The sequence below is a fragment of the Ascaphus truei genome, chromosome 9, assembly GCF_040206685.1.
Source record: "Ascaphus truei isolate aAscTru1 chromosome 9, aAscTru1.hap1, whole genome shotgun sequence".
In the NCBI taxonomy this organism is placed as follows: Eukaryota; Metazoa; Chordata; class Amphibia; order Anura; family Ascaphidae; genus Ascaphus; species Ascaphus truei.
Genome location: NC_134491.1, coordinates 68,746,170 through 68,773,423, shown reverse-complemented (window position 1 = coordinate 68,773,423; position 27,254 = coordinate 68,746,170). Strand labels below are relative to the sequence as shown.

At 44.7% G+C, this 27,254-nt stretch overlaps 1 protein-coding gene across 5 annotated transcripts; it reads right to left on the bottom strand.

Moving 5' to 3' along the window:
* Positions 1-7,901: 7,901 nt before the first annotated feature.
* On the bottom strand, positions 7,902-21,364 carry OLFML3 (olfactomedin like 3). Of its 5 annotated transcripts, none has more exons than XM_075615332.1 (4): positions 21,082-21,364; positions 15,302-15,572; positions 11,504-11,602; positions 7,902-11,200 (listed from the first exon to the last, which is right to left on the bottom strand). In XM_075615332.1, exons 2-4 carry the CDS (start codon positions 15,447-15,449, stop codon positions 10,407-10,409), a joined length of 1,041 nt encoding a protein of 346 aa, XP_075471447.1. In that variant the 5' UTR covers positions 15,450-15,572; positions 21,082-21,364; the 3' UTR covers positions 7,902-10,406. The 5 variants fall into 5 exon arrangements, with proteins under 5 accessions (XP_075471447.1, XP_075471446.1, XP_075471443.1 ...); XM_075615331.1 differs by lacking the exon at positions 21,082-21,364 and adding an exon at positions 19,262-19,365; XM_075615328.1 differs by lacking the exon at positions 21,082-21,364 and adding an exon at positions 17,125-17,368.
* Between the last annotated feature and the right edge of the window lie 5,890 nt (positions 21,365-27,254).

The following is a 27,254-nucleotide window of genomic DNA, read 5'->3' as shown; positions in this document are numbered from 1 at the left end:
CTTGTCAGCTTATTAGTGCCAGCTGTATGTGTTTGGCTCTGTACACAAATACAGCGCTTGTGTGATAAACACAGTGCCATTTCCCCTCTCCCAGCAGCTTGCTGTATTAAAGATGCAACATTATTGCTACATGTTGTAGCTCCCCCAGACACTCCTGTGAGTTGCCATGGCAGCCCCAGCCTTTCTCTCAAATGGGTTAGTCTGCTTTCTCCCCCTCTGCTCTGCCCACAGATGGTTTGTCCCCAGACTATCTTACTACCCAGCATACATTCCTTTTTCCTTTTCCACCATGACACTGAACTCGTGAGTACCTCGCTGTAACCCCTGTAATGGTGCTGCAGGATTATCTTTTCACCTCCCTTTACTACTAAGCACACACAGAGATTTAGACCTACACCTCTACACAAGAGACTGTATTTACCTGCTTTCTCCAAAATAAAGTAAGAAAAGAAACAGACCTTGTCGTGCTTGGAAAAGAGGGCGAGTTGACACTATCTGAGCTAAGTCATCACCACGTGACCCTCTGGCTTCCAGAATAGTGAAAAGATATCGTGTGCCTTACAGACACTTACAGGAGCTGCTACTCCAGACTCCATGACAATATAGAGCAGCCTCTACAGCAGTACAAGCAAGCAGCTTACACAGCTAATACAGAGCAGCCTCTACAGCAGACAAAGGAAGCACCAAGTAGCTCAAACTGCACACAGCCTGCAGCCTTAACAGACAAGCAGCAGCCTACACTTCACAGCAGCTTTGCAACAAACAGTGCTCCTTACACAAACCTAACTGCCTTTCTCTGTCTGAGTTCACCCCCTGCACAGCCCCATAGTGAGGAGCCACCTTCCCGCCTACCCCTGCGCACGTCCCCACGGCCAGCGCCATCAAGGGCCACGCCACCGGACACCCGCCAGGACACGGGTCAGAGCCACCGGACACCTGTGAGTACAGCTACCCTTACGCCGCACGCTGCAGGACACCGCTCGGCATCATCTGAGACAGACGCCCATCGCCGACAAGGTAAAAGACCGCACGCCACACGCACTGGCAAAAGGCCTACACACACCTACAGCATGGCAGAACTCAGAGCCTCACCAGACATCACGGAGGAAAGCGATCACTCAGACACAGAGAACGCCGCGTAACCGCAACAGGCGCAGGCAGGCGCAAGGCCCAAACGGACAGTCACACTGACACAAAAGGCCCACGAAAAATATGAGACTGACATTGAAGCGCACCGCGCCAAATTAGAGTTGGCCTGGGAAACAACCGCACTTGGGGTATGCAATGTCGCCGGCGCTGGCAATTCTGTACAACAGCTCGAGCAGGCAATAACTCAATTAAAGATAGATCACGCACGCTACCAAAGACTGTCAGAGGCATACGTCACTTACCTGGCCAGGGCTAACACCGGTGAAAGCCTGCAAGAAAGGGACTTACAGCTCAATATTGACTTGACACGTGACAGCCGCGTGCGAACCTCTATCACGGAAGCCGAGAGTAAGAGGAAAGACCTTTTGCTGGAAACCGCATCGCAGCGCTCAAGCACATCCAGGCATTCTTCAAGGTCAGCAAGATCAGCGCGATCTAACGCGTCCAGCGCTAACGCAAGCGCAGAGGCTGCACGTGCCAGGGCCGAATATAGTCGCAGAGAGGCAGCCATAAGAGCAGGAAGAGCGCTCATAGAAGAGGAGGAAGACAGCCGCCGCTAACGCCACTGCTGCCGCTAACGCCGCCGCTAATGCCGCTGCTAACACCACCACTACTGCCGCAGCCACTGCGCGTAGGAAAGCCGAATTTGATGCGGAACTAGAGGCACTTAATCAAGAGAAGGAAGCCGCCGCCGCTATAGCCCAAGCCGAAGTCCTGGAAGCAGCCGCGCGACAGGATGGCGGGGAGCAACCGTACAGACGGATTGCCTCAGAGGATCCGGTCCGATGCACTGAAGACTACGTGAGGAGCCTCTTCAGTGTAAACACCAGCGCACCATCTCAACACGAGGGAGGGACACCACAGGCACCGAAGACTCGCTAGGACCACGAGGAGAAGACGCTGCTCCGTCAATGGCACATGCTGCCTGGGATAGCCACAGCCGCAACAGTGATCCACATGCCAGAGCGCACACGGATGCACCACAACAGGCTCGTAATCCAGGTACACCCACGCGGGAGAAAACAGCCCCTCACACTAGCCAGCAGCCATCCCGCGTCCACGCCAAGGAAGAGGCAACCGCACGGACCCTCCCAGCAATTACCTCAGAATGTGACAAACACGCCGATGCCTCAGGTCTGACAGACATGGCCAAGTACATGATCTGGCATGACCTAGTGCACGCAGGGCTCATCAGCTTCGACGACCACCCTGAGAACTACCGGACGTGGAAGTTCACGTTCAAAGACGCAATCAACAGCTTGGACTTCTCAGCAAGGGAAGAGCTCCACCTGTTAGTCAAGTTCCTGGGGAACGAATCCAGAGAGTACGCAAAAAGACTGCGGGCAGCAAATGCTCATCAACCCCAAGTAGGTTTCGACCTAGTGTGGGAAAGGCTAGAAGAGTCCTACGGCAGCCCCGAAGCAGTCGAGGATTCGCTCTTCAAAAGAGTCGACAGCTTCCCCAAGATCACAAAAAAAGACTACTCGAAGTTACGAGATCTTGGAGACCTGCTGCAAGAACTGGTGTTCGCAAGGAAAAACCATTCCTTAATAGGTCTCAACGTCCTAGACTCAGCTCGTGGAGTGAGACCCATCCTGGAGAAGCTACCCTTCAACCTCCAAGAAAAATGGATCTCACAAGGCTCCAAATACAAAAGGGAGAAGCAAGTCGTCTACCCCCCATTCTCAGTTTTCTTGAGCTTCATTCGCGAAGCAGCAAGGACGAGGAACGACCCCAACTTCTTCTTGGGTGCGCAAACCACATACAGTGCAAGCAGCCTGAGGAACGAGAGACCAACGACGAGATATGGTAACCCCCAAACACCCATCTCGGCCCGCAGGACGGACGTGCCCCCCACGACCCAAACTTCTCCCGATCAGTCGGTCGCCGGAGACAAGAAACCAAGGGACCCAAACAGGGAATGTCCCATATGCAAGAAGCCACACCCACTCAACAAGTGCTTTGGGTTCAGGATGAAGTCCCTAGAGGAACGCAAGAGGTTACTTGGAGAATTCGGAGTTTGCTTCAAGTGCTGCGGTTCCACGACTCACCTAGCCAGGGACTGTAAGGAAGAGATCAAATGCACAGTGTGCGAAAGTGACAAGCACGTGACAGCGTTACACCCAGAGGCGATGACACTCCACCAACTCAAGAACCCATCCTCCGTAGCGGAGCATGGCGGGGAGAAAGAAGAAGGAGAGTCAACATCCGTCACATCTCAGCGCACTGAGGTTTGCGGAAAAGAAGGTGACAAAATGTCCTGCTCCAAAATATGCCTTGTCGCAGTGCACCCCCAGGGATAACCTGAGAAGGCTATTCGGATGTACGCAATCCTCGACGACCAGAGCAACCGATCGCTGGTCAGGTCAGAGTTCTTCGACATGTTTAACATACAAGACGGTGCTTCTCCTTACACTCTCAGAACGTGCGCAGGGCGAATGGAGACCACAGGGAGAAGAGTGAATGGCTACACCATATGCTCAATAGACGGCAAAGTGAACATGCCCCTTACCACACTCATCGAGTGCAACCACATGGCCACAAACAGGGATGAGATTCCCACACCAGACGTGGCACTCCATTACCCCTACCTCAAAGGAATAGCCAACCACATCCGGCCGGTGGAACAAGGCGCCAAGATCCTGCTGCTGCTCGGTAGGGACATCATGAGGGTACATAAAGTCCGTAAACAGCATAACGGACCCCACAACGCGCCATACGCCCAAAGACTTGACCTAGGATGGGTGATAGTGGACGGGCAAGACTACGTTGATGCCCGCAGAACGGTGGTGACAGAATGTGGACACACATCTCTCTCTGAACCATGTCTTGGCCATCTCCAAGTGACCGAAGGGCCAAGTGAAGAGAAAAGACAAGGTCATACCCCTGAGACCAACAAAGACATCCTCACGTCGATGGGATGCGACAATGGCTTAGGATGCTCAGCAGTCCAGACAGCCAAGGATGATGAGTCAATTCCACCGAAGGAAGAGAGTAACCTCCCAAAGGTGACCGACAAAAGGGATCGTCCAAAAAAACAATAAACAATCAGACAATACTCCCGCGAGCAATGGCACAACCAAGACGTACAGTTGTTCCTCTCCACAGAGTATCAAGCAACAGAGCAACCAACTGCCATGGCTGGCATAGCCGCAAAAGATTGCGCCCCACAGGTGAAGCCACAGTGTCAAAGGGACTGTCCTCTCACACGTCTAAAAAGAGACAGCCACAGAGACATTTTATAAAGGGATTTACTAGGGCAAAAGAGACTGTTCTTCGTCACGTCCAGGGAGAAAATAACCTCCCGATGGCAGTTAACAAAGAAACACAAAAGCGTTTCACCAAACTACGCGGAGATGTTCTCGTGCAAGAGAAATGTACCGATGAACTACTGTGCACAGCGTTCCAGACAACAAGGAACGATGACAAGCAAACACCATCAAGGGAAGATAGAGGATTCCCGAAGTTAACAGTCAAGGAGCTCTCTAAAGACGGACTAAGCAGTTGGGTGACTCCGCTACCATTCCGTTCACCAAGAAGGCGTTTCCCAAACAATGGAGAACATGCCATCTCTAGGTTCACTTCGCACCTCTGCGACCTAAAAAGGGAACCAGAGACCAAAACCAACTTTGTGGCCTTCATCCAAAAGATATTCCTTACCGGCCACGCAAAGCCAGCACCTCTAATGGAGGAAGGTGAAGAATGTCGGTACCTCCAATCACCTGGGGCCTACCACCCTCAGGGACCCGATCAAATCCAGGTAATGTTCAACCCCAGCATTCAGCTTCAGGGAGTCTCTCTGAGAGACGCCCTCTTTACTGGACTAGATTTGACAACCAGTCTTTCAGAAGTGTTGTTCCGCTTCCGCAAGGAATCAAAAGCCATCTCCTTCTGCCGAACGCCAGGTGATAGGGCGACAAGCTACCACGATTGGCACACTTACAAGGGGATGTGCTCTGTGGATAAAACTGCAGAGACAAAAGGACTGTTTTCTCACAAGGCTAAAAGGAAACAGTGCCAGAGATTCTTACAAAAGACATTGTGGTGCATCAAGCTAACCAAGAGCTGTGCATCCACCCGGCTTCCCTTACTGGAAGGTGGGCCAAAAGACTTTGACGCCAGTGGTACCGGCCGGTATCACCTTGCTATGAGAATATGGACCTTTGCATTGTTATGTTATGTTTGCATTGCACATATGTTCCACATAGCATGTTATATAGTAGTATCTACAGATACCCGACGGGAGTGTCATGGAACAGGTATACCCCTGTCCATACTTCTGTTTCACCCCCCCCCCCCCCCTTTTATCCTCGCAGCCCTGCTTGTCAGCTTATTAGTGCCAGCTGTATGTGTTTGGTTCTGCACACAAACACAGCGCTTGTGTGATAATACAGTGCCATTTCCCCTCTCCCAGCAGCTTGCTGTATTAAAGATGCAACATTATTGCTACATGTTGTAGCTCCCCCAGACACTCCTGTGAGTTGCCATGGCAGCCCCAGCCTTTCTCTCAAATGGGCTAGTCTGCTTTCTCCCCCTCTGCTCTGCCCACAGATGGTTTGTCCCCAGACTATCTTACTACCCAGCATACATTGCCATTTCCTTTCCACCATGACACTGAACTCGTGAGTACCTCGCTGTAACCCCTGTAATGGTGATACAGGATTATCTTTTCACCTCCCTTTACTACTAAGCACACACAGAGATATTTAGACCTCTACACAAGAGACTGTTTTTCCTGCTTTCCCCAAAATAAAGTAAGAAAAGAAACAGACCTTGTCGTGCTTGGAAAAGAGGGCGAGTTGACACTATCTGAGCTAAGTCATCACCACGTGACCCTCTGGCTTCCAGAATAGGGTATGTATTTCTGAAAAGTCAATTGGCAAAAAAACGTTTTTAACGATACTAAAACAGCTATGGTTTAGTGTTTTTAAAATCCAAATAACTTTTTTAAGTGGCTTAATTCTGAGCTGCAAAAGTGTTACTCTTTAAATAATATGTAGGTTGCATTATAGGCCTAAAGGCATGTTATAGGCCTGCGGGAATGTTATAGGCCTGCGGGAATGTTACAGGCCTGTCTATGATGGCAGGTTGTTTAAAAGTCCAGCTTAGACAAGAAAATCCTCCTCTGGCACAAGCTCCCCATTCAACATTTGTTTTCAATTTGATCTGGGACAGATCCAAAGAGAGGAACACACACAAGGAGTAGATTTTGAATGTAAGTTTGCCTGGTTTAACCCCTTCACTGCCAGTAATTGAATTTTGATGGCATACGAGTCAAATGTACCTCTTTTTTTTTTTTTGCTGCGTCATAAATAGTGCATACTGAAGGAGTGTCCAGTTGGATTCCTCCTCTTTAAGAAATGTGGTGCTGTTAATTTGTTTGTTTTTTTGCTCTGCGTTTTCCCTAATTTCGCAGTTGGGAATAGTAAACCGATTCCATATTTTGCAATCTGTTACTGGCCTCTCTGTCATCGACGGGGATAATTGACAGCCAAGCGTGGATCTTGGTTATGATTTTACCTAAACCACATGTGAGAAGGACTTTGAAATGTAACATTCTTTCCTGATTGTGTACTGCATGTAAATAGGAACATTAGTGCAGATATAAGTGTAGCACTGTTCCCCCCCCTTCCCCTCCCCCCTGGGAAGGTACCCACGTGCCCCAACCATACACAAGTGAGGGTAGTGCTGCCCTCACACTTACATTGGTTAACTCTGGATGGGCATCTGGCTGTATTAGGTGCCCAAGAGATATAGTGCCAGAAATAGGGACTGTGTGCTATTGTTGTGGTATATGTTGTGTTCTGCATTACCCTGTTGGTAAAAGTTATTCTGTTTATACTATTGTGTGCGTATTTATTTACTGAGTATATGTTCCCGTGTAGAGCCATCCTGCCTACGCTGGGCTCCTGACGGGTGGAGGCACTGCACCAGACACACCCTTAGCTCCCATTTAGCGGAGGCCCAGGCCTCCTGTGAGCCTACAGGCGCATTAGAACACTAATTGTCTGCTATTTCCCATATGGGTAGGGAAAGGGTGTTACACACAAAGTAAAGGGAGCGGCGGGGGACGGCAGCTTGGACTGCTGCTTTAAAAACATTTCACCAAGGCTCAATGGGCTAATATTGTTGCCAAATTCTTAAGCTTTCAATGAAATATCAGCACACAGTGAGCGATACATGGCATGCGGACCCCCCTGATGTATCAATGTATGTATGAATGTATTCAAAAATGCAGTAATATTAGTACCACTGAATCTGTATCTGTTTGTACTAATGTATCAGTGCACTGTTCTCAAAGCTTTATTGGTCCAGGAGAAAGTATAGACTTGTTGAAATTTCTTTATCTTTAACCTTCTAACTCTCCACCCCCAGCTCCCATTCCATTAGAAATACCTGTGTTGTGTACTGTATATACTGGGGGTTACAGGTTAATAGAAATCGGCAACTGTAAATATTAACCTTCAAAGAAGTGGCTCAGTGAGTAAAGGCACTGACTCTGAAAACAAATCCCGGTGTCGGCTCCTTGTGACCTTGGGCAAGTCACTTTATCTCCCTGTGCCTCATGATCTAAAAATATAGATTGTAAGCTCATCTGGGCAAGGACTGTCTGTAAAAAAAATTCTTATGTATAATGCTGCGTACCGCACACTATACTGTGATTATTGTGAAGCACTTTGAGTCCCATTGGGAGAAAAGCGGTATATGAAATGGTTATATATATAATACAAAATAATGAGACCACAAGTGAGTTTTTCATAGGATTTAATTTTTTTTTATTTGTAGCACATCTAATGACAGCCTACAGAGAACTCTAACAGGAGTTATTATCTGTTTTCTACACGTTGTATATGTATATTAATAAACTCGGGTTGTAAACCCGTACATGGAAGACATAACCGCAAAGATGTCATTTAGTAGCCAGGTGTCTGTTACACAAATAAAGCCCATGGACCTGCACTTCACAGCTTGTAAAGGTTATAACCAAAAGTAAACCTACAGTTATGAGCATTACTAAAAACAATGAATCTCTAAGGTTTGTCAGTGCATACACTTACTGAGTACAGAGAAGAAGAGTTCTGTGCATGTAAATATTACCGACGGGAAGCAGAGAAGGTTACTGACGAAGATCTTTTCACCACTTTCCTGCTGCACATGCATTGTAAACCTGCCCGGCAGTGAATCGGTTAATGAGATGGACGTGACAGTTATGCATTATTAGGAAAATGTTCAACTTTCTTTAGAAATGTTGCCAAATATCAGTAAATGGCCAGTACATAATTACCAGTACTTCATTTTATCAAAAGATGTTCGTAAAAATGAGAGCAACCTTTCTTAACATCCCTTAATACGCGCTGCTGGGGAGTCAAGGCGTAAAGAAGAGAGGGCAGAAAGGCGTAAAAAAGGCAACTTCAGCAATAGAGTCTTTCTTGTTTGCTTGTTTGTTTGTTTGGGGGGTGGGGAGGGGGGTGCAGTCTCACCTACTGTAGGACCATAAGGCTAAGGCCCCGGTAACTCAGCTGCAACGCGCGCCCGTGAGATTTGCGGCGCGTCCAGCCGATTACCTGGTCTGCAGGGAGCTGCAGGAAGAGAAACCGGGGGGGGGGGGGGGCGTGGCGCTGGAGCGGCCATGACGTCATTGGCTGAACCGCCGGGGGCGTGCCTAATCGCTCGACGCGAGTCCTGCTCTCAATTCTATTGAGAGCAGGAGCAGCTCTCGCCCGAGCGCTGCGGCCCCCCCTCGCAGCGGGCCCGGCGCCATTGTGGGGAGGGCTCTCGTCGGACGCTGTAGTAGGCAGCGGGGTCAAGCCCTAATGTAGCAATAGCAGTGACATGTTTAAATCAGGGTGATTAACGTTTCTTTTACAGATACATAGGTTGAATAAACAATTGATTGACAAGCGTCCCTCCATTCAGCGGCCTCCACGACAAGACATTTTTCCAAAGAAACAAAACAACAAAATATTTGCTTTAAGTCTGATTACATTTGTGTAAGCTGTATATATGTGTTTGCATTCGTATGTATGTGTGTATATGTATTTTAAAAACTTCATTTATACAGTATGTCCAAATGCAGGTGCCACTAGTATTATTTGACAGAGTACGTGGCACTTTTATTTTGCACTGTTGCTAAAAAAATTCCTACATTATATGGTGGGTACAGAAAGCTGTTTGTACTTGTAATACTGATAAATCAAGAATGCAACAATTAGCGCCCTATTCTATATGCTGTGAAGCTAGCCTAAATTTAAGTCACATTCAACTTTATGAAGCCTTATATCTTCCCAATCAAGGGCAAGTAGCTTCACAATAGATTGGCAACCCTGTCAAAATTCACAGAATGCAGCATGAGGTAAATCTCACGCTGACAGGAGACCCTGAGAGAAAGTTCAAAATGCCACCCCAACGTCACTAACTCACCCTCAATGTTATAATCCCACAACGTATATATCATAGCTCTGCCCCTTTGTCATCACTCCCCTCACATCATACCCCGCCCCAGACGCTGTATCTCCAGTTCCGCAGGCGAGAACATCTCACATAAATGTCACGCATGTGTGAAGCTTCTTCTCACACTCAGGAGTGGGTGACCCTGGACCGTTCCATATTGAGAAGGAGCAATGAAGTACAAAGTAGTACAAATTATTAAAGCCCCAGACTCATGAAGAAGGTTTGACAAGAAGTTCATATTGATATAAGAATTTGGTAGTATGCTGCACCATACAGTAAAAATAACACAATCATTTACATCAAAGGAGTAATACTCTTTGAACACAGTGTTTTAATCGTTAAAGCAGCATCCCGCTCAGTTTGTATACTCATGGCCATCTAGTTGGAAGCCGCATGCCCCTAATGACATTACAGCTGCCTGTTGGTACACTGGACCTGTAATATTTGCTGGCCATTTTAATTGAAGCTGGAACACTGGCAACTAAACAACTATGTATCTGAGAAACTCTGATATCTCACTGTTCAACTGTGGAAGAGCCTCCAGTTGAATTCTGTAAAGAAATAAATATGGAGAGAAAAAAACGAATAGGAGGGGGGGGGGGTGGCGAGGGGGGGAGATTGCTTGTTTTATCTCCCTAGAAAATTACTACGGAATATCCTTCTGTGGCTTCCTACTGCCAAACACATAAAGCTATTTAGGCCATCCAATACTCCATAATGGGTTATAAAATGCATTAACATTCTTTACAATGACTATGGATAAATGAAATGAGATTATAAACATCATGGAATATTTTCAGCTCCATCTAATCCAGATCTTCTTTGGATTTCATGGTCAGTTTGTATATGATTTGGTAACCGTCATCCCAAGCATAGATCTGCTTCTCCTTGGGATTATACTTCATACTGGAATGGGATCCGTATCTCTTTGGGAAGTAAATAATGGGGACATTCTCACTAGATATGGTGCCACTGACGTCAAACACACATTGGATGCGAGACCGGCTAGGGAGCTTGGTATTGTACACTACGTAGAGGGCACCGCAGACCACAAAAGCACTCTCTGCATTTTCTATGGGGCAAGGAGTATCCCACATCTGCTCAATGCCAAGGTTACTTGGATCTATCTTGGCTAAGCAGATGTTCTTCTCATTCTCCTTGGTGGCATAGATGGCCCATAGTCCTTCTTCATCCGCTACTATATCTATGTAGCTAAACTGGGAAAGACCATATACTGGCACTTGTTCTTCTATTGGTAGCACGGCACTGTCAACCACTGTCTTGTTGGCCAAGTTGAACTTGATGACCTGGAATTCATTGTCTTGCTCATGTCGTATGTAGTAGAGGTTGCCCTGGTAAACCACATGTCCGGTACCGATCCAGGGGAAAGGGAGTTTGATTTTAGCTGCCTTGCGGGAAGAGGAGGACAGTGTGAATTCTTTCATCCGAGAGAACACAAACACTGTGTCATTACCGACTCCGTCAAATATGTAGACCTTCTCTGAATTCCCCACCGGATCCTTGGTCCACAGGCCAGAGGTGGACCCAAAGCGCTTCAGAATTTTCATGGCACTGACTTGAGATATTGTGTCACTGCAGTCTAGAGAAATAGAGAGGTGGTGAGACTCAGGACATTATAAATCAGGGATGCAAGATTAACCAATGAGAAAGCTTAAATCTGCTCGCTCATGGACCGTACTATGTATCGACCAGAGATGTCTCAACTTGTGGATCACTCCCCTTTTTGTTTTAGTAAAGCTGTTGTCATGGATACATTAACAGCGCACACAGTGCAAATTCCATTCACCCCCAATTTACACTTTTTAAAGTATACTATTTAAGATCTTTTAAAACTAAGACCTGGATTTACAGTAGGTTAAAGGGGCTAATGGAACCTACTTACAGGATTTCCGGATGGTAGGAGGATTTATCGCCACATCTGTCTCCTCATTTCCATGAATCTCAGCCGTGGGGCAACCTATTATAACATGAGAGGTAGGTTCTACCAACCCCATTTATTAACAGTTTAAATGCATAGTCAGTTCTTGAGAACATGGTCACAGATCAACTTGTGCAAAGGGGTTGTGTATCAAGGCACTACAATATTTCAGATTGTCTGCTTACATTGGAATATCTCATTAATTAAGTTAATTATATTTGTTGCAGTTTATACTGGGCTTTTAAGACTTCAACTGGAAAAAGTACTTTGATTTCAATAAGTATGGGTGTAGCTGCCACTTAACTAGTCTTACTGATGCTACCAAAACTATCTGCTGATATATAGGGGGCAAAATTGGAGCAGGGAGGAGAGTCTAACAGGGTAAATATTTTGGAAGCACTAATTGTAATGCTACCCTCTGCCATTTTTAGCTGTTGACAGCGCTAGACATGCATACACTGATACACAGAGAGCAGACTGACTGAGACACACACATACACACACTGATACACAGAGAGCAGACTGACTGAGACACACACACACACTGATACACAGAGAGCAGACTGACTGAGACACACACACACACACACTGATACACAGAGAGCAGACTGACTGAGACACACACACACACTGATACACAGAGAGCAGACTGACTGAGACACACACACACACACACTGATACACAGAGAGCAGACTGACTGAGACACACACACACACACTGATACACAGAGAGCAGACTGACTGAGACACACACACACACACACACACTGATACACAGAGAGCAGACTGACTGAGACACACACATACACTGATACACAGAGAGCAGACTGACTGAGACACACACATACACTGATACACAGAGAGCAGACTGACTGAGACACACACATACACTGATACACAGAGAGCAGACTGACAGACACACACATACACTGATACACAGAGAGCAGACTGACTGAGACACACACATACACTGATACACAGAGAGCAGACTGACTGAGACACACACATACACTGATACACAGAGAGCAGACTGACTGAGACACACACATACACGGATACAGACATACATACACTGATAAACAGGGCTGCCAACGGGGGGGCCTGCCGGGGTTGGCGTTCCAGGCCCAGTGGGTTGGGGACCGAGGCGCCCGGGCCCCCTGCGTGGCCATCAAGGCCGCCAAGAGGGAGGGACAAAAGATAATGGCGACTGGGCCCCAGCTCTGCATCAGATGAAGGCCTTCCTGTCCAAGCCCTTGCTGGACACCGCAGCCACCGGACCCCGCACCCACCGGTCCTGACCATCCCCAAGGTATACAACAGAAGACACGGGTGCCCAATGCTACATCAAATTGACAAAACATATATGGTAATGAGTATAAAGTATAAATACTTGAATAATAATAGTAATAACTTGGTTTTTTAGTTAAACCCTTTGGCCAAAGCATCGTAAGCCTGCATACCAACGTCAAGGTAAACCAAAAATGCAGGTCCTACACTAAAACTGTGAACCCTTCCTGTTACCTCTGTATGAGGGGAAGGAACTGCAGTGAGTCCTGTCCATTCAGCAAGTTGCCAGAACCTCCCAAGTTAAAAAGGTGGGGAGGGGCGAGCTCTGGGGGGAGGGGCGAGCTCTGGGGGGAGGGGCGAGCTCTGGGGGGAGGTGCCACCTAACCTCCATAGACTGTTACCAGTCAGAAATAGATTAACACATATTCCAAGATAGCTCAAACTCCTACATCCACCACATCATGAATATATATTTATGCCAAAATGAGTGCTACTGAGCGTGGCAAATGTATACATACAACAGAAGACACGGGTTAGGACCTGCATTTTTGGTTTACCTTGACGTTGGTATGCAGGCTTACGATGCTTTGGCCAAAGAGTTTAACTAAAAAAACAAGTAATTACTATTATTATTCAAGTATTTAAACTTTATACTCATTACCATATATGTTTTGTCAATTTGATGTAGCATCGGGCACCCCTGTCTTCTGTTATATACATTTGCCACGCTCAGTAGCACTCATTTTGGCATAAATATATATTCATGATGTGGTGGATGTAGGAGTTTGAGCTATCTGGGAATATGTGTGTTCATCCCCAAGGTATGTCTACAATTTTTTATATATATTGGGGGGAGTGGGGGTCTTTTTATATTTATTGGGGAGCTTGGTGGTATTTTTATATGTATTGGGGGACTTGGGGGAATTTTTATATCGGTTCGGGTATTTTGTATATGTATTGGGAGGGTTGTTTTTATATGATGTGTGTGTATATGTATGTATATATGTATTGGGGGGTTATATGTATTGTTTTTTTTATATATATTGGGTAGGTGGGTTTTTTGTATGTATTTGGGGAGGTCGGGGAAGTTGTATATATTTGGGGGTGGGGATTTTTATGTACGTATTTGGGTGTGGGACGTTTTTTGCATTGGGGGTGGGAAGTTTTTTGGTATATGTCTTATGGGGGGAATTGTGTGAGGGGGAGGGAATGAGTGAGCATGGGGTAGTTGACGGAGAGAAAGGGGGTGAGTGAGAAAAAGAGGGAGTAAACGTGAGACGCAAGGGAAAGAAATACATGCGAGGTGAGAGAGTGTGGGGGTGAGATGGAAGGGAGAGAAATACATGGGAAGAGGGGGGGGAAGAGAGGGGGCTCGTGAGGTGTAAAATGGGGGGGGGGGGGCGGCTCGCAATGCCGCTGACATGGGGGGGGGGGGGCTGCTTAAAATGTTTGTCCTGGGCCCTACGATTTCTGTTGCCGACCCTGCTGATACACACAGAACAGACTGACTGAGATAGACACACACACCGAGCAAAAAGACTCAGATATACACTGATATACAGAGTGCAGACCGACTGAGATACAGTGCACACATACATACACTGATACACATAGAGCAGACTGACTCAGATGCACACATACAGTACATACACCAATACACACATACTGTACATACACTGATACACAGAGTACACTGACTCAGATACCCAGACTCATACACTTGCAGAGCAGACTGACTCTCCCTGCAGCCACACTCACACAAAGACTGCCATGGGAGATTCAGCCAGTCTCCTAAATCGACCCTTGATTTCAGGAGTGTCCCTGTTAATTCAACAGACTTGGTCAGTTTGAACTTTAAAGGCTAATCTGATCCCTGGGCACACTGGGAATTTCCTTGGTTCCAGAGTGGCCTGTATTTATTAACAAAGATCAACTTGTGCAAAGGGATTGTGTATCAAGGCACTGCAATATTTCTCATTTTCTGCTTACAATAGAAGATCTCATTAAGTAAATGAATTATATGTTTTGCAGAATATACTGCTAAAGCTTTTGAGACTTCAACAAAAGGACCTTGATTTCAATAAGTATGGGTGAAGCTTACACTAAAACTCCTCTTATGGACGCTATCAAAACTATCCGCTGACACATACGGGGCAAAATTGGAGAGTCGACAGCGGTAAATATTTTATAAGCACTAATTGTAATAGTGTCCTCTGCCATTTTTAGCTGTTGACCCCTAATGCTAGCACATGACGCTCTTTAACCACTGCACCAATTCACTAGTAGACTGACTCCCCCTACAGCTGCACTCACAAAGACTGCCATGGGAGATTCAGCCAGTCTCCTAAATCGACCCTTGATTTCAAGAGCGTTCCCGACAATTTAGTAGACTTGGTCAGTCCAAACCTTAAAGGCTAATCTTACCAGGGATTTCCCTGGTTATTCATATAATAAGATAAAAGGAGGTACAATTACCTGTAAGTTTCTCGTATTTCTTCTTCTTCTTGTTTTGCAGCTCTGTCAGCTTTTCATCCACCTCCACACACGGGGGCGCTGGGTTTTGGGTCTCCATATAGTCCACCTCTCTCTCCAACCGATCCACTCGTACGTTGGTATTCTCCATCTCATTTCTGAGGGACTCTCGTTCCTTCTCAATGTTCTCCAACAATGTTAGCACCTTGTTTTTGAACTCGCGCAGCTCCGAGCTATAGCGACTGCTTTGATCATGCCACTGTGTGATTCTCTCCTGTGGACAAAATGTGTAATGACAGGTACTTAAAGGGAGAACTTATTACAGAATTGATTTCTAGTGGAGCATTCAAGCATCTTCCTATGACTATAAGGTAAAGCTAATCAACCTCATATTTCCAACATTTTTATTTTTTTATTCCTAATAGAGATATATTAGTATTTTATCTGGTTAGTGTTAGGACCTGCGAACTGGGTCTGCCTTGTCGTGGCTCACGTGGCTCACAGGCTTACAATGCGGCTAAACTAAATGACCCCTTTTCAAGAGAATATCTGAGTATTTTAATGTGTATTTTTGGCATATTGGATGTAGCATTGGGCTTCTCTGTCGCTTGTTGTTGGCAACATTTTTATTAACCAATATCTTTGTCCCGGTGGTCAAAGGGTGATGGCAGTAGAAGCTGTGGAATTTCCTTTGTAATGAAAAATGGATGTCAATTATGAAAAATTATGTTTTAACCTTGTATAATCCTTTAAAAAAATTTCACATACATACATACACACACCTTTCAGTACCTTTTCATTAAAATTGCAATTTGTCATTCAGAATAGGTTACCTGTAGGTTTGAGTCTGATTGAAGGAAAGTTACCGAACACACACACACTATAAAAGGTCAGCACCTATATCATGCTAGTATATATACGCAATGGGTCCAGAGCATGTATGTAAAAGCGAAAATGTACTTAAAGTGAAGCACTACCTTTTTTTCCCACTTATTGATGCATGTACAGTACTGCAATCATCATATACGTGCATAACTGATGTAAATAACGCATTTGTTACAGGCTCTATAGTCTCCCCGCTTGCGCACAGCTTCGGTACAGGTAGGGAGCCGATATTGCTGTTCAGGACGTGATGACAGGCGCATGCGTGAGCTGCCGTTTGCCTATTTGGCGATATGTCCTTACTCGCGAGTGTACTTAAAGTGAGTGTTCTTAAACTGGGGTATGCCTGTATATATTCTTAGAGATCTCTTCTGTATACAGTGTGCAATAAACTTTGATACAGTACATAGGTGCTGACCTTTTATAGTGTGTGTGTGTGTGTGTGTGTGTGTGTGTGTGTGTTCGATAACTTTCCTTGAATCAGACTCAGACCTACAGGTAACCTATTCTGGATGACAAATTGCAATTTTAATGGAAAGGTACTGATTTGTATATGTGAGATTCCACTAAGACTACTAAAGGATCACTAATGCCAAGAGTCATTGAGACGCAAAAAATGTAGAAAAGTCTGTATTCACTAGAAGTGGTCATAAGATGTGTTGGGACATAGCACTATTTAGTACATACGGGTCTCATTTAAAAAAATAATAATAATTTATTTCAGAAAGCCTTTCCCTCTTCCTATATTCAGTCTAAGTATTGCTTCATTCTTTCTACGTTACAGTCCAAAGAGCACTGACCCAATGCTTCATAAATATAGATCCCTTTTAAATCAGACATAACACTAAAGCATTTGTATATTCACTGCGCATGAATTTCATAGCTGCCATCACTTCACTTCATGCCAAGGCTTAAATGGTGCAGTCCCACTTTGGACCACTTACCTCTAAAACTCCTATCCTTCCTTGCATGTACTCCAGGAAAACCTGCTGCCCCTGGCCAGTGATAGTGGTGGCAAAAGAAAGGAGTGCGCAGGTCAGTAACACAATCCCAGCCATCTATGGTCCTCACTAGAGTCCGTTTGCAATTGACTTGTATTCCACAGGACTCTTCTCTTAATGGTTGCAAGAGACGTTTCCCCTTCTATTCTAGTTCCAACTCATAGCTTAGGAATGTCTGGACACTTTTCCTTGTGGGAGGGACCATTGCCACATCTCGGCTCTCTATTTCCCTGCCTTTATTAAACCCAGATGTAAGGAAACTGCTAAATACTCACAGTAACCCTTTCAGCTCCAGTGCGACCTGTGAAGCAATTTAATTCTGGCACTGAAGGGGCGGAATGGGACCTTTGGGCACCGCTGTTCAACCGCCAAGGACAGTCAACTGCTGGACGTTTCGCCCCTAAGGTTAGTAGTTAGCATTAGGGGTTAACTTTAAGGGGTTTATGCTACTGGGTTAAGCTTTTTAAGGTAAGGGAGTTTTAGGCTAAGGGGTTAAAGTTTTTAGGGTAAAGATTAGCATTAGCATTAGGGGTTAAGGTTAGGGGTTTTAGTGTAAGGGGTAACGGGCTAGGGTAGGGATTAAAGGTTAAGGTTTTTAGGGTAAGGAGTAAAGGTTAGAGGTTTTTTAGAGTAAGGTAAGAGTAATGACACAGGGTCACCCCTTAAGGTCGGAGGAAAGGGCAGGTAATGTGGAATTCCTTACCCATGGAAACTGTGATGGCAGATACAATAGATATCTTCAAATAAAGGTTGGACATCTTTTTAGAATGGGAAGGTATACAGGGATATACCAAATAAGTAAACGTGGGAAGGATGTTGATCCAGGAAGTAATCTGATTGCCAATATATGGAGCCAGGAAGTAATTTATTTTTCCCCATATGAGATGTCATTAGATAATATTTCACTGGGGTTTTTTGTTTGCCTTTCTATGGATCAATATACTGTAAGTACGGATGTAGGATAAAGTATCTGTTGTCTAAATTTAGCATTGGTTGAACTTGATGGACGTATGTCTTTTTTTTCAACCTCATCTATTATGTAACTATGTAAGGTTAGGGGGTTACGGTATACATTACCAAGGGGCAAAACGTCCAGCAGCTAAATGTATCGGCGTGTGTGTGTGTGTGTGTGTATATATATATATATATATATATATATATATATTATTATCGTTTATATATGGCACCAACATACTCCACAGTGCAGTACAATATACGGTATATACAGTTTCTGTTCTATGTATGTGTATACTGTACATAATGTATATATTTAGAGTAATGCTTCTTCCCCTTTATCTCTTTGACCAACTATGGTACCATAATTAGTTTAAAGTTTTAAACAAAACAATAATGTGGATTTACAAATCTGTATATACAAGAGTTTACAGTCTTATAGTAAACATTTGACCAAACTTTAAAAAAAATAAGGTAATAATTGTGTCAACTGCATTTAATCCATTAAACATGCCACTGCTATAAGTACACGTTGGTTCTATGAGGGACTGCCCTTTCCAAGTCCTCTCTGGCATTTAAGGGGTTATGTATTCCACGTGACAAGTGGGAATATTGACTCCCTTTTATCTTCTGCACTGTGTGTGTTCTGGCAATGCTCAAAGATGGGAAAACAGCATGGTTTTCAATTCTAGGCATCTTTCCAATCCATAACCCAGATGTGGGGGATAAAGCGTTAGGTCAGGTATCAAAGTCCTGCTGCTGCTGCAAAGCTGGGGGAGCACACCACATCAAAACAAAAACCGTGCTGTGGATTTTTTACTCTCCGATAGATCTAGTGCTATTTTTGCAGCACTTGAAGACTTTTACAGGTCTCTTTTGAAGTACACTTGAAGATACCTGTCAGGTTTCCAAAACCCTGTGCACTATAATGTTATACATCAAGAATAGTCATGTTGGTTCCATAAAGGGTATCAAAAGCTACAACAAATGTACACTTTGCCAGGATCCATATGACTTTTTGAACTTTGAGCTACATAAATAATCTATATGAACATTATGTGCACTGTGAAGTGGGTGTTGTATGTGGGTATTTTGCCGGCTCCATAACTGTCTGGTCCACACATACCTTAGCAAATCCCCTTATCTCCTTGTACTGTATCTCCAGGTGCAATACTAATGGCCCCCGACCAAGAATCCATATTCAAGTTGCTCCATGGACATGGTAGTATCTCTGTAATAATGCTGATGCTTTGCAGCATGGCATGCTGGGAATTGTAGTTCTGATCCTGATTTTGTGATCATGTAATAGTGAAAAGCACCTTAGTTACTGTAAATGTAAACTTCCACTTTGAATATTTAGCTGGTAATGTATTAGGTTTTCTGTTTTATTCCTTTTTATTTGTCTGAATCTGTACTGCATGTTTTTGTAATGTCTTTTTCATCTGATAAGATCTGTACACCTTCTGTAATATTACAGCTACAATGTAATAAGTAATGTCTAATTGAACCTGTCCTACACGTTTAGCTAAATTGGGTTTTTGTTTTAATTACATATCTTTCTAGTATAAGGGTGACCGTGGACTTCTGATGTGTAAGCCCTACAAGTAATCCTAGTGATGACAGCATCATTGGAGTGTAATGCGATGGTTTTTGCGGTGGGAGTACTCATTTTTGGTGCCCTCCCCTCTTCTCTCCCGCAGGGTCGCGTCCTGAAGTCTGTGAGTGTCATGAAGTTGCTGTGTTATACTTGAAGTCACTGAAATTGTTGCTCTGTTCAAAAGTAGAATGGTGCTGATACAGATGCAGCAGCCGTTATTGTAAGGTATCGTGGCGCCATTTTCGTGTGCGCTGTACTCCACGCGGCATGAACCAATCGCCCCAGGCACACGTGTTTATCACGGTTGCTTTGTTTGAATTTTATGGATTGTGTGCAATTATATGCAATGAAATTAATGAATTGTAATGTGTACAGTACTGTGCTGCTGTGTCAATTTCAGGTGTTTGTAAGCCAGAACTCGATAATGCCATTTTATGCACTTGCGTCTTAAGGCGGTACGGTTGGAAGTAATCCTGTGCCATCACATTGGTATACCGAGGTATAAACCGTGCGATTTCATAAAATTATGGCCGCTGCATCTGTAACTCAACTGAGAGAATGAGAGACAGACAGGTGAATGCAAAAATCGTCTGAGTATCCAGGAGGCAAACTTTGTGAGGAGTCAGGAATGGAGCAATATGTATTGTCGTACAATTACAGTGCTTATTGTGAAGGTCTTATTTAAAAGGCTTATGCTGTATTTATGCTATAAAAGCCAAAAGGCAGAGTCCTTTTATGAAATAGTTCACATTCTCCCTAATAAAGTAGTAGACATAAACAAGTTCACACCTACATATATTGCAGCATAGGAAAGATATTTAAAAAAAAAAAAATGTAGTACTGTATATACATGCACCAGGCAGCGTCAATGTAGTAATCGTAGTTGCGCCATGTCTGCTTCTCCCTGCGAAGTGGTGAAGGATTTATGGATAAGTGGGAAAATTTAGGGCAGAGTTACATTTTCATGTTGGCGCAGGTCGCTGTATTAAAAATGTGTGGCTTGCATTACTTTTCTTTATGGTTTTCTCCATCCCCTTAAAGATGGCGTAAGGCATTTTTTTCTTTTGTGCAGCATGCAACAATTTGAAAGCAGTCGAAATATATTCCTAGATATGTCACGCAGAGCCCTCTGCGTGTGATTTTTGTTTTTAGTTCTGAAACATTTCTGGTTTTGGAATTGCCAGAACTTGATTTGTTTTGATTTAGGATTTTTACAAATCAAATATCATAAAGCATGAAATGCTTTCATTAGGTATAACATGAAAGTATTTGGAAACTCAAAATATTATAAACTGAAAAACATTTGAAAAATTCGAAAGGTGGCCTGGGTTCCCCGATTGGCCCCTTACCTCCGCTCGGGAGAAGGGGGGGTTGCTGTGGGGGCTGCCGGAGTTGCGAGCACATCGCCGGAGCTCCAACGGGAGCTAATGATCAGGGCGCCGTCATCTTGCCTTTGCGCACGCATGCGCAGTATCTTCCCCTGGTGCGGCGGCCATTACTAGGTTCGCACATGCGCAGGGAGCATTGCAGTGGCCATTAGAGATAGCGCACGCTGCGCCAATGTTAAGGGGGTTCCACGGGGACTACAGCCCCCAGAAGGCCACAGGGCTGGGAGTCAGGTGGCCAGGCCTGGCTAATGAAGTGACAGGATTCTTCTGTGAGGCAGTTGATACATTTGGAACTCTGAGGGTTGCTGGCAGTTGGAGCAGGGATGCAGCTAGGGGAGGTTGTACAGGTGCAGGGGGATCTTCCTGGTAAAATATTTTATAAATGAATAAACATCCTTCTCATGTTTACTTATTTGGTATATACCTGTATACCTTTCCTTTCTAAAAAGATGTCCAAACTTTTTTGAAAAAAATCTACAGTATCTACTATCACGTGTAATGAATTCCATATTTTAACTGCCCTTACTGTAAAGAACCCTTTACTTTGTTGCTGGTGAAATCTCCTTTAATCCAACCTTATGCAATGACCCTGTGTCCTTTGTACTGCCCTTGGTATGAAGTTTTTTTTTTTTTTTTTTTTAAAGCTCCTTGTACTATCCAATAATATATATATATATTTGTATATAGTTATCATATCCCCTCTTAATTTTTCTAATGTAAATAAATCTAATTTAGCTAGCCTCTCCTCAAATTAGATTGTCCAACCCCTTTATTAATTTTGTGGCTCTTCTCTGCACTCCCTCTAGTTTCATGTCTTTTCTAAGGAGTGATACCCAAAATTGTACTCCATATTCAAGGTGTGGTCTTACTAATGCTTTATGAAAGTGGCATAATTATGTTTACTTCCCTTCCATCCATTGCCCGTTTAATGCTAGATAGAATCTTGTTTGCCTTTGCAGCTACTGCATGACTTTTGGCACTATTGCTAAGCCTGGGAGCAGTGAGCGATGTGAGGGGGCCGTGAGCGATGTGAGGAGGGGTTGGGAGAGATGTGATGGGAGTTCTGGTCTCTTTCCTCCTCTCTGAAATTATTTGCTTCTGTAGTTGCTCTGTCCCTGGCTAGTGATGGTATTTCAGTGCTTGCCATATCAAAGTACAGGAGAATTGCTATATAACAAGACCAGGACTAAACTCACTTTTGTTAACCACATTTTCCCCCAGCTGTCTGCAGTTACAAAATGTCATAGAATAAGATTATACATTTAACCTCTGCAGCCACCTCTTGTCTTGTTCACCGAAATGGGATTCAGATGTTCATAGCACCATCAAGTGGCCACAGTGGTGTATTATATATATTTTTTAATTATATGTAACGGATTTTCTGGCCTGGCCTGACCCACCCAATCTCACATTGGCCCCTGTGGTCTAACCAGCCCCCATTAGTGTGGTGTCTGGTGGTGCACCTGTTGGTAACAGGACTACTGAGTCTCCCGCATGATGGTGTGTGGGGATTGCCAACCCAGACAGGCAGTTGAGGTAGTGTGCATGAGTCCTACCTATATACAGTGCAGCGCCTCCACCTCATCAGGATCCCAGCGTCCGCTTGTGGATGGTCCTGGTGAGGAACTCCTCTGTGGTGCACTCCTCTGTGTAATCACTCCACACTTACACACGAGGGTATGATTTAACAAGATCATCTTTATTGCAGTGAGGTGGGCCAGCTGCCCCTCACAGCGGTAGTACTCAGCCGCTCATGCTCACTGCACTTCCCTTTGAAAGGTGTCTTTTCCCAAATTGGTGGATTCCCTATCTCCCCTTAGAGAGAGATTCCCTGTCCCAGGTCCCTGGTCACAGTCTTATGAGCTGCATTCTCCCAAGTCTGTACTCAGACTTGCTCTTTACTCCAACTACTACTACCAACCAACTGAACTCCTTTCACAACCTAACTTTTGAGCAGTGCTGTGCCTTATATATACTCTGGGGGCAGGCACAACTCTGACATCACTAATTATGGATTCAGAGTATGTGGCCACTCCCATCCATACATAGGGCACCTCACCAGGGTCTGAGGGCAAACCTCCATAATTACTGCTGGCATGCCCATAACTTACCAGGCCTTACTGTCAGCAGGAGAGATGATTGTAATCCATTTTACAGCATGGTTATATATATATATATATATATATATATATATATATATATATATATATATATATATATATATATATATATATATATATATATATATATATATATATATATATATATATATATATATATATATATATATATATATATATATATATATATATATATATATATATATATATATATATATATATATATATATATATATATATATATATATATATATATATATATATATATATATATATATATATATATATATATATATAGTGCCTGTAGCTTTACAGGGATATTATGCAAGAAATAAGGCTGCAGGTCCCAGTGACGAGGCGTGCGCTGGGAGTGTAAGCACCGCCCTTCAATGGGGCTGGGCCCAGTACCCACCTTCACGCTGAAGGTGCAGCCGCGCCGTACTGGCAGTTTTTTTAAAACTCAATGATAGAGGGTAGAACTTGCGACGGAGGCGTTGCCACGCCCCGCCAGCGGTTCACCCAATGAGGGCGAACCAGCCGCGTGAGGTCATGGCCACGCCCCCTCCCGTTGCAATCTCCCTCTCTCCCCTCAGACCGCGGTTAGCGATGTGCACACGCCGCTCGCCGCCCCCCAACCCCTCCCCGCCGGGCGCGCGTGTCACAGTGATGACTGGGACCGCAGCCTAATACAAGTAAGTGCATGATACATACAAATAGACATTGTAAAAAAAAGAAGTCCCTGCCTTGAAGAATAAAAAAGAATATATGCGCACTAAACTTGGTTAATACAAGTGATACAAATATATATATTGTGATGGTGAGAAATTAGTGATAAAACCCACAAATTACACTAATTAACCTAAGAGTGTTACTAAATATATTACAATAAAGAAACAGTGTATAAAAGTGCTTTATAGGTGTCAATTAAACATTGGCAGTGAGATATATACAATAAAACAAATCTCTCCTGTTGACACCACACGAGTCTGAAGCTATTTAGTAAAGATGGCCCAGCATCTCATGCACTAGAAATCAAGACACAAAAGACAACGCACAACTTGTAGTGTATTAAATGTGATTATATTGACTCATCACAGGTAAGTATCGCACGTACACTTAGATGTAGAATATCACAGGCAGTACATGTTAGGGACATGTTACCACTATGAAGCACACGGTCTCAGCATCAGCTGCTGCCAGATGAAGACTGTCTGTGGGTCTGTGATCACTCTCACTCGACGAATCACGTACTCTGTCCAGTCACTCTCCGCCTCTTTTCCAATCCCTCCACTCGAATCACGGGGTTGGACTATGTACTGATAATTTTACTTGGGAGTTTTTTCCCGTAACACAGTACCAAACTCTCACACCATCAATTGACTTGGACTCTCGTGGCAAACACTGACGTCACAGACATGCGCCTTCAAGTGACTGACAGTCAACCGGAGCGTTCAGTGAATACTTTGAACCACAGTCCTAAAGTCTGACAAAGAGTTGGAATGTGTAAATCGGAGCATACATAAACTGCAGCTATCCTATCCTACGCGTTTCGTAAGGGTTACTTCATCAGGGAAAAGTATTAGATGTTCAAGACTGTTTAAATACCCCTATGATCTCATTGATAGGACAATACTGATGGATGGGCATACAGTTAGGTCTGGAAATAATTGGACACGACACAATTTTCATAATTTTGGCTCTGTACGCCACCACAATGGATTTGAAATTAAACAACAGAGATGCAATAGAAGTGCAGACTTTCAGCTTTAATTCAAGGGGTTGAACAAAAATATCGTATGAAACGTTTAGGAATTGCAACCATTTCCATACACAGTCCCCTTATTTCAGGGGCTCAAATGTAATTGGACAAATTAACACAATCTTATTATATATTTGTGAAAGCATTGTATGCCTGTCTGCATCTTCCTGTGTCCCTAGGGGAAATCTCATTGGTCCCTTGGGCCGGCCGCCCCCACACCTCTCATTGGCCTGAGGTGGAGTGACGACACACACACACACACACACACACTGTTGCTTGGCCTCACTCTCCCCCCGTCAGTTGGACCGCAGCTCACCTTCCACACCCCCCCTCCTCTCCCGGTGCCCCTCACTTTCTCCCCCCTCCACACCTCACCCAAATCCCCACGCTCCGCAACATCCCCAGCCGCACCATCACCCTCACCGTGCGCCGCTCCCGGAGAGGGGAAGCGCGGCCCTCCTGCTCAGCAGCAAACTCCAGGCTCCTCCCCCCTCGCTCACAACGAGGAACGGAGGGTAAGCGCGGCGCGGGCCTCCTGCCACTCTTGCTCCCCCCCCGCAAGCTTCCCGAACTCACCTCCTGCCCCAGCCAGATGCCACGGGGTCAAGGTAAGTCACCCACCGTCTCCCACCCACGCTGTCACCCAGTCACCCACCCACTCGTCACCCACCCACTCACTTAGTCACCCACACACTCACCCAGTCACCCACCCATTCAGTCAGTCACCCACCCATTCAGTCAGTCACCCACCCATTCAGTCAGTCACCCAGTCACCCGGGGGAAGCCCAACCCTGTCGTCCGCCCCCCCAAAATTACATCCCGGGCAACGCCAGGTCTCTCAGCTAGTCATAAATAAAATGTTAATTTTTAATACTTTGTCAAGAATCCTTTGCAGGCAATGACTGCTTGAAGTCTGGAACGCATGGACATCACACAACGTTGGGATTCCTCCTTTGTGATGCTTTGCCAGGCCTTTACTGCAGCTGTCTTCAGTTGTTTGTTCGTGGGACTTTCTACCTTAAGTTTTGTCTTCAGCAAGTGAAATGCATGCTCGATCGGGTTGAGATCAGGTGATTGACTCGGCCATTGCAGAATATTCCACTTCTTTGCCTTAAAAAAAACTCCTCGGTTGCTTCCGCAGTATGTTTTGGGTCATTGTCCATCTGTAAAGTGAAGCGCCGTCCAATCAACTTCGCTGAATCTGAGCAGACAATATATCCCTGTAAACTTCAGAATTCATCCGGCTGCTTCTTTCTTCTGTCACATCATCAATAAACACTAGTGACCCAGAGCCATTGTAAGCCTTGCATGCCCATGCCATCACACTGCCTCCACCATGTTTTACAGATGTGGTATGCTTCGGATCATGAGCCATTCCAAGCCTTCTCCATATTTTTTTCTTCCCATCATTCTAGCACAGGTAGATCTTAATTTCATCTGCCCAACGAATGCATGTTGTGAATTGTTTTTTCCTAACCATGGAAAGGATCCTACGATCATCCACCACTATTGTCTTCCATGGACGTCCAGGCCTGTTTGTGTTGCAGAGCTCACCAGTGCGTTCTTTTTTCTCAGAATGTACCAAACTGTTGATTTGGCTACTCCTAATGTTCCTGCTATCTCTCTGATGGGTTTTTTTTTTTGCAGTCTAAGGACGCCCTGTTTCACTTGCATTGAGAGCTCCTTTGACCGCATGTTGTGGGTTCACAGCAACAGCTTCCAAATGTGAATGCCACACCTGGAATCAACTCCAGACTTTTTACCTGCGTAATTGATTATGAAATAATTAAAGAATAGCCCACACCTGTCCATGAAACAGCTTGAGTCACAAAAATATATTTTGTCAGGTAAACCGCATCAGTCACCCAGATGTAACACCTAAAAATGTCACTAGCATTAGTAGACTTGTGAGGATTGTCCCATTAAATATTTCCAGCACTTGTATATGATTTTCAAATGGGATGTGCATAGATGTGGCCAGACAATGTCCCTGGCGCCACGACACGGTGCAATATTACAGCCACATCAACACTGTTCACCGCGATCAACCAACATAAATTATTTGTGTGGTTTATTTGATGTAATTGCAATTCAGTATATTCCCGGGACAATGGCACACTGAATATCTTTGCCTATGCTCACACATGCACGGACACGTGTCTATACAATATACCGTACAATGTAACAACAGCACTAGAAACCATTTATTATTAAGAAGGCAGCCAGACGTCGAGGCTGACCCACAGAACCTTCAC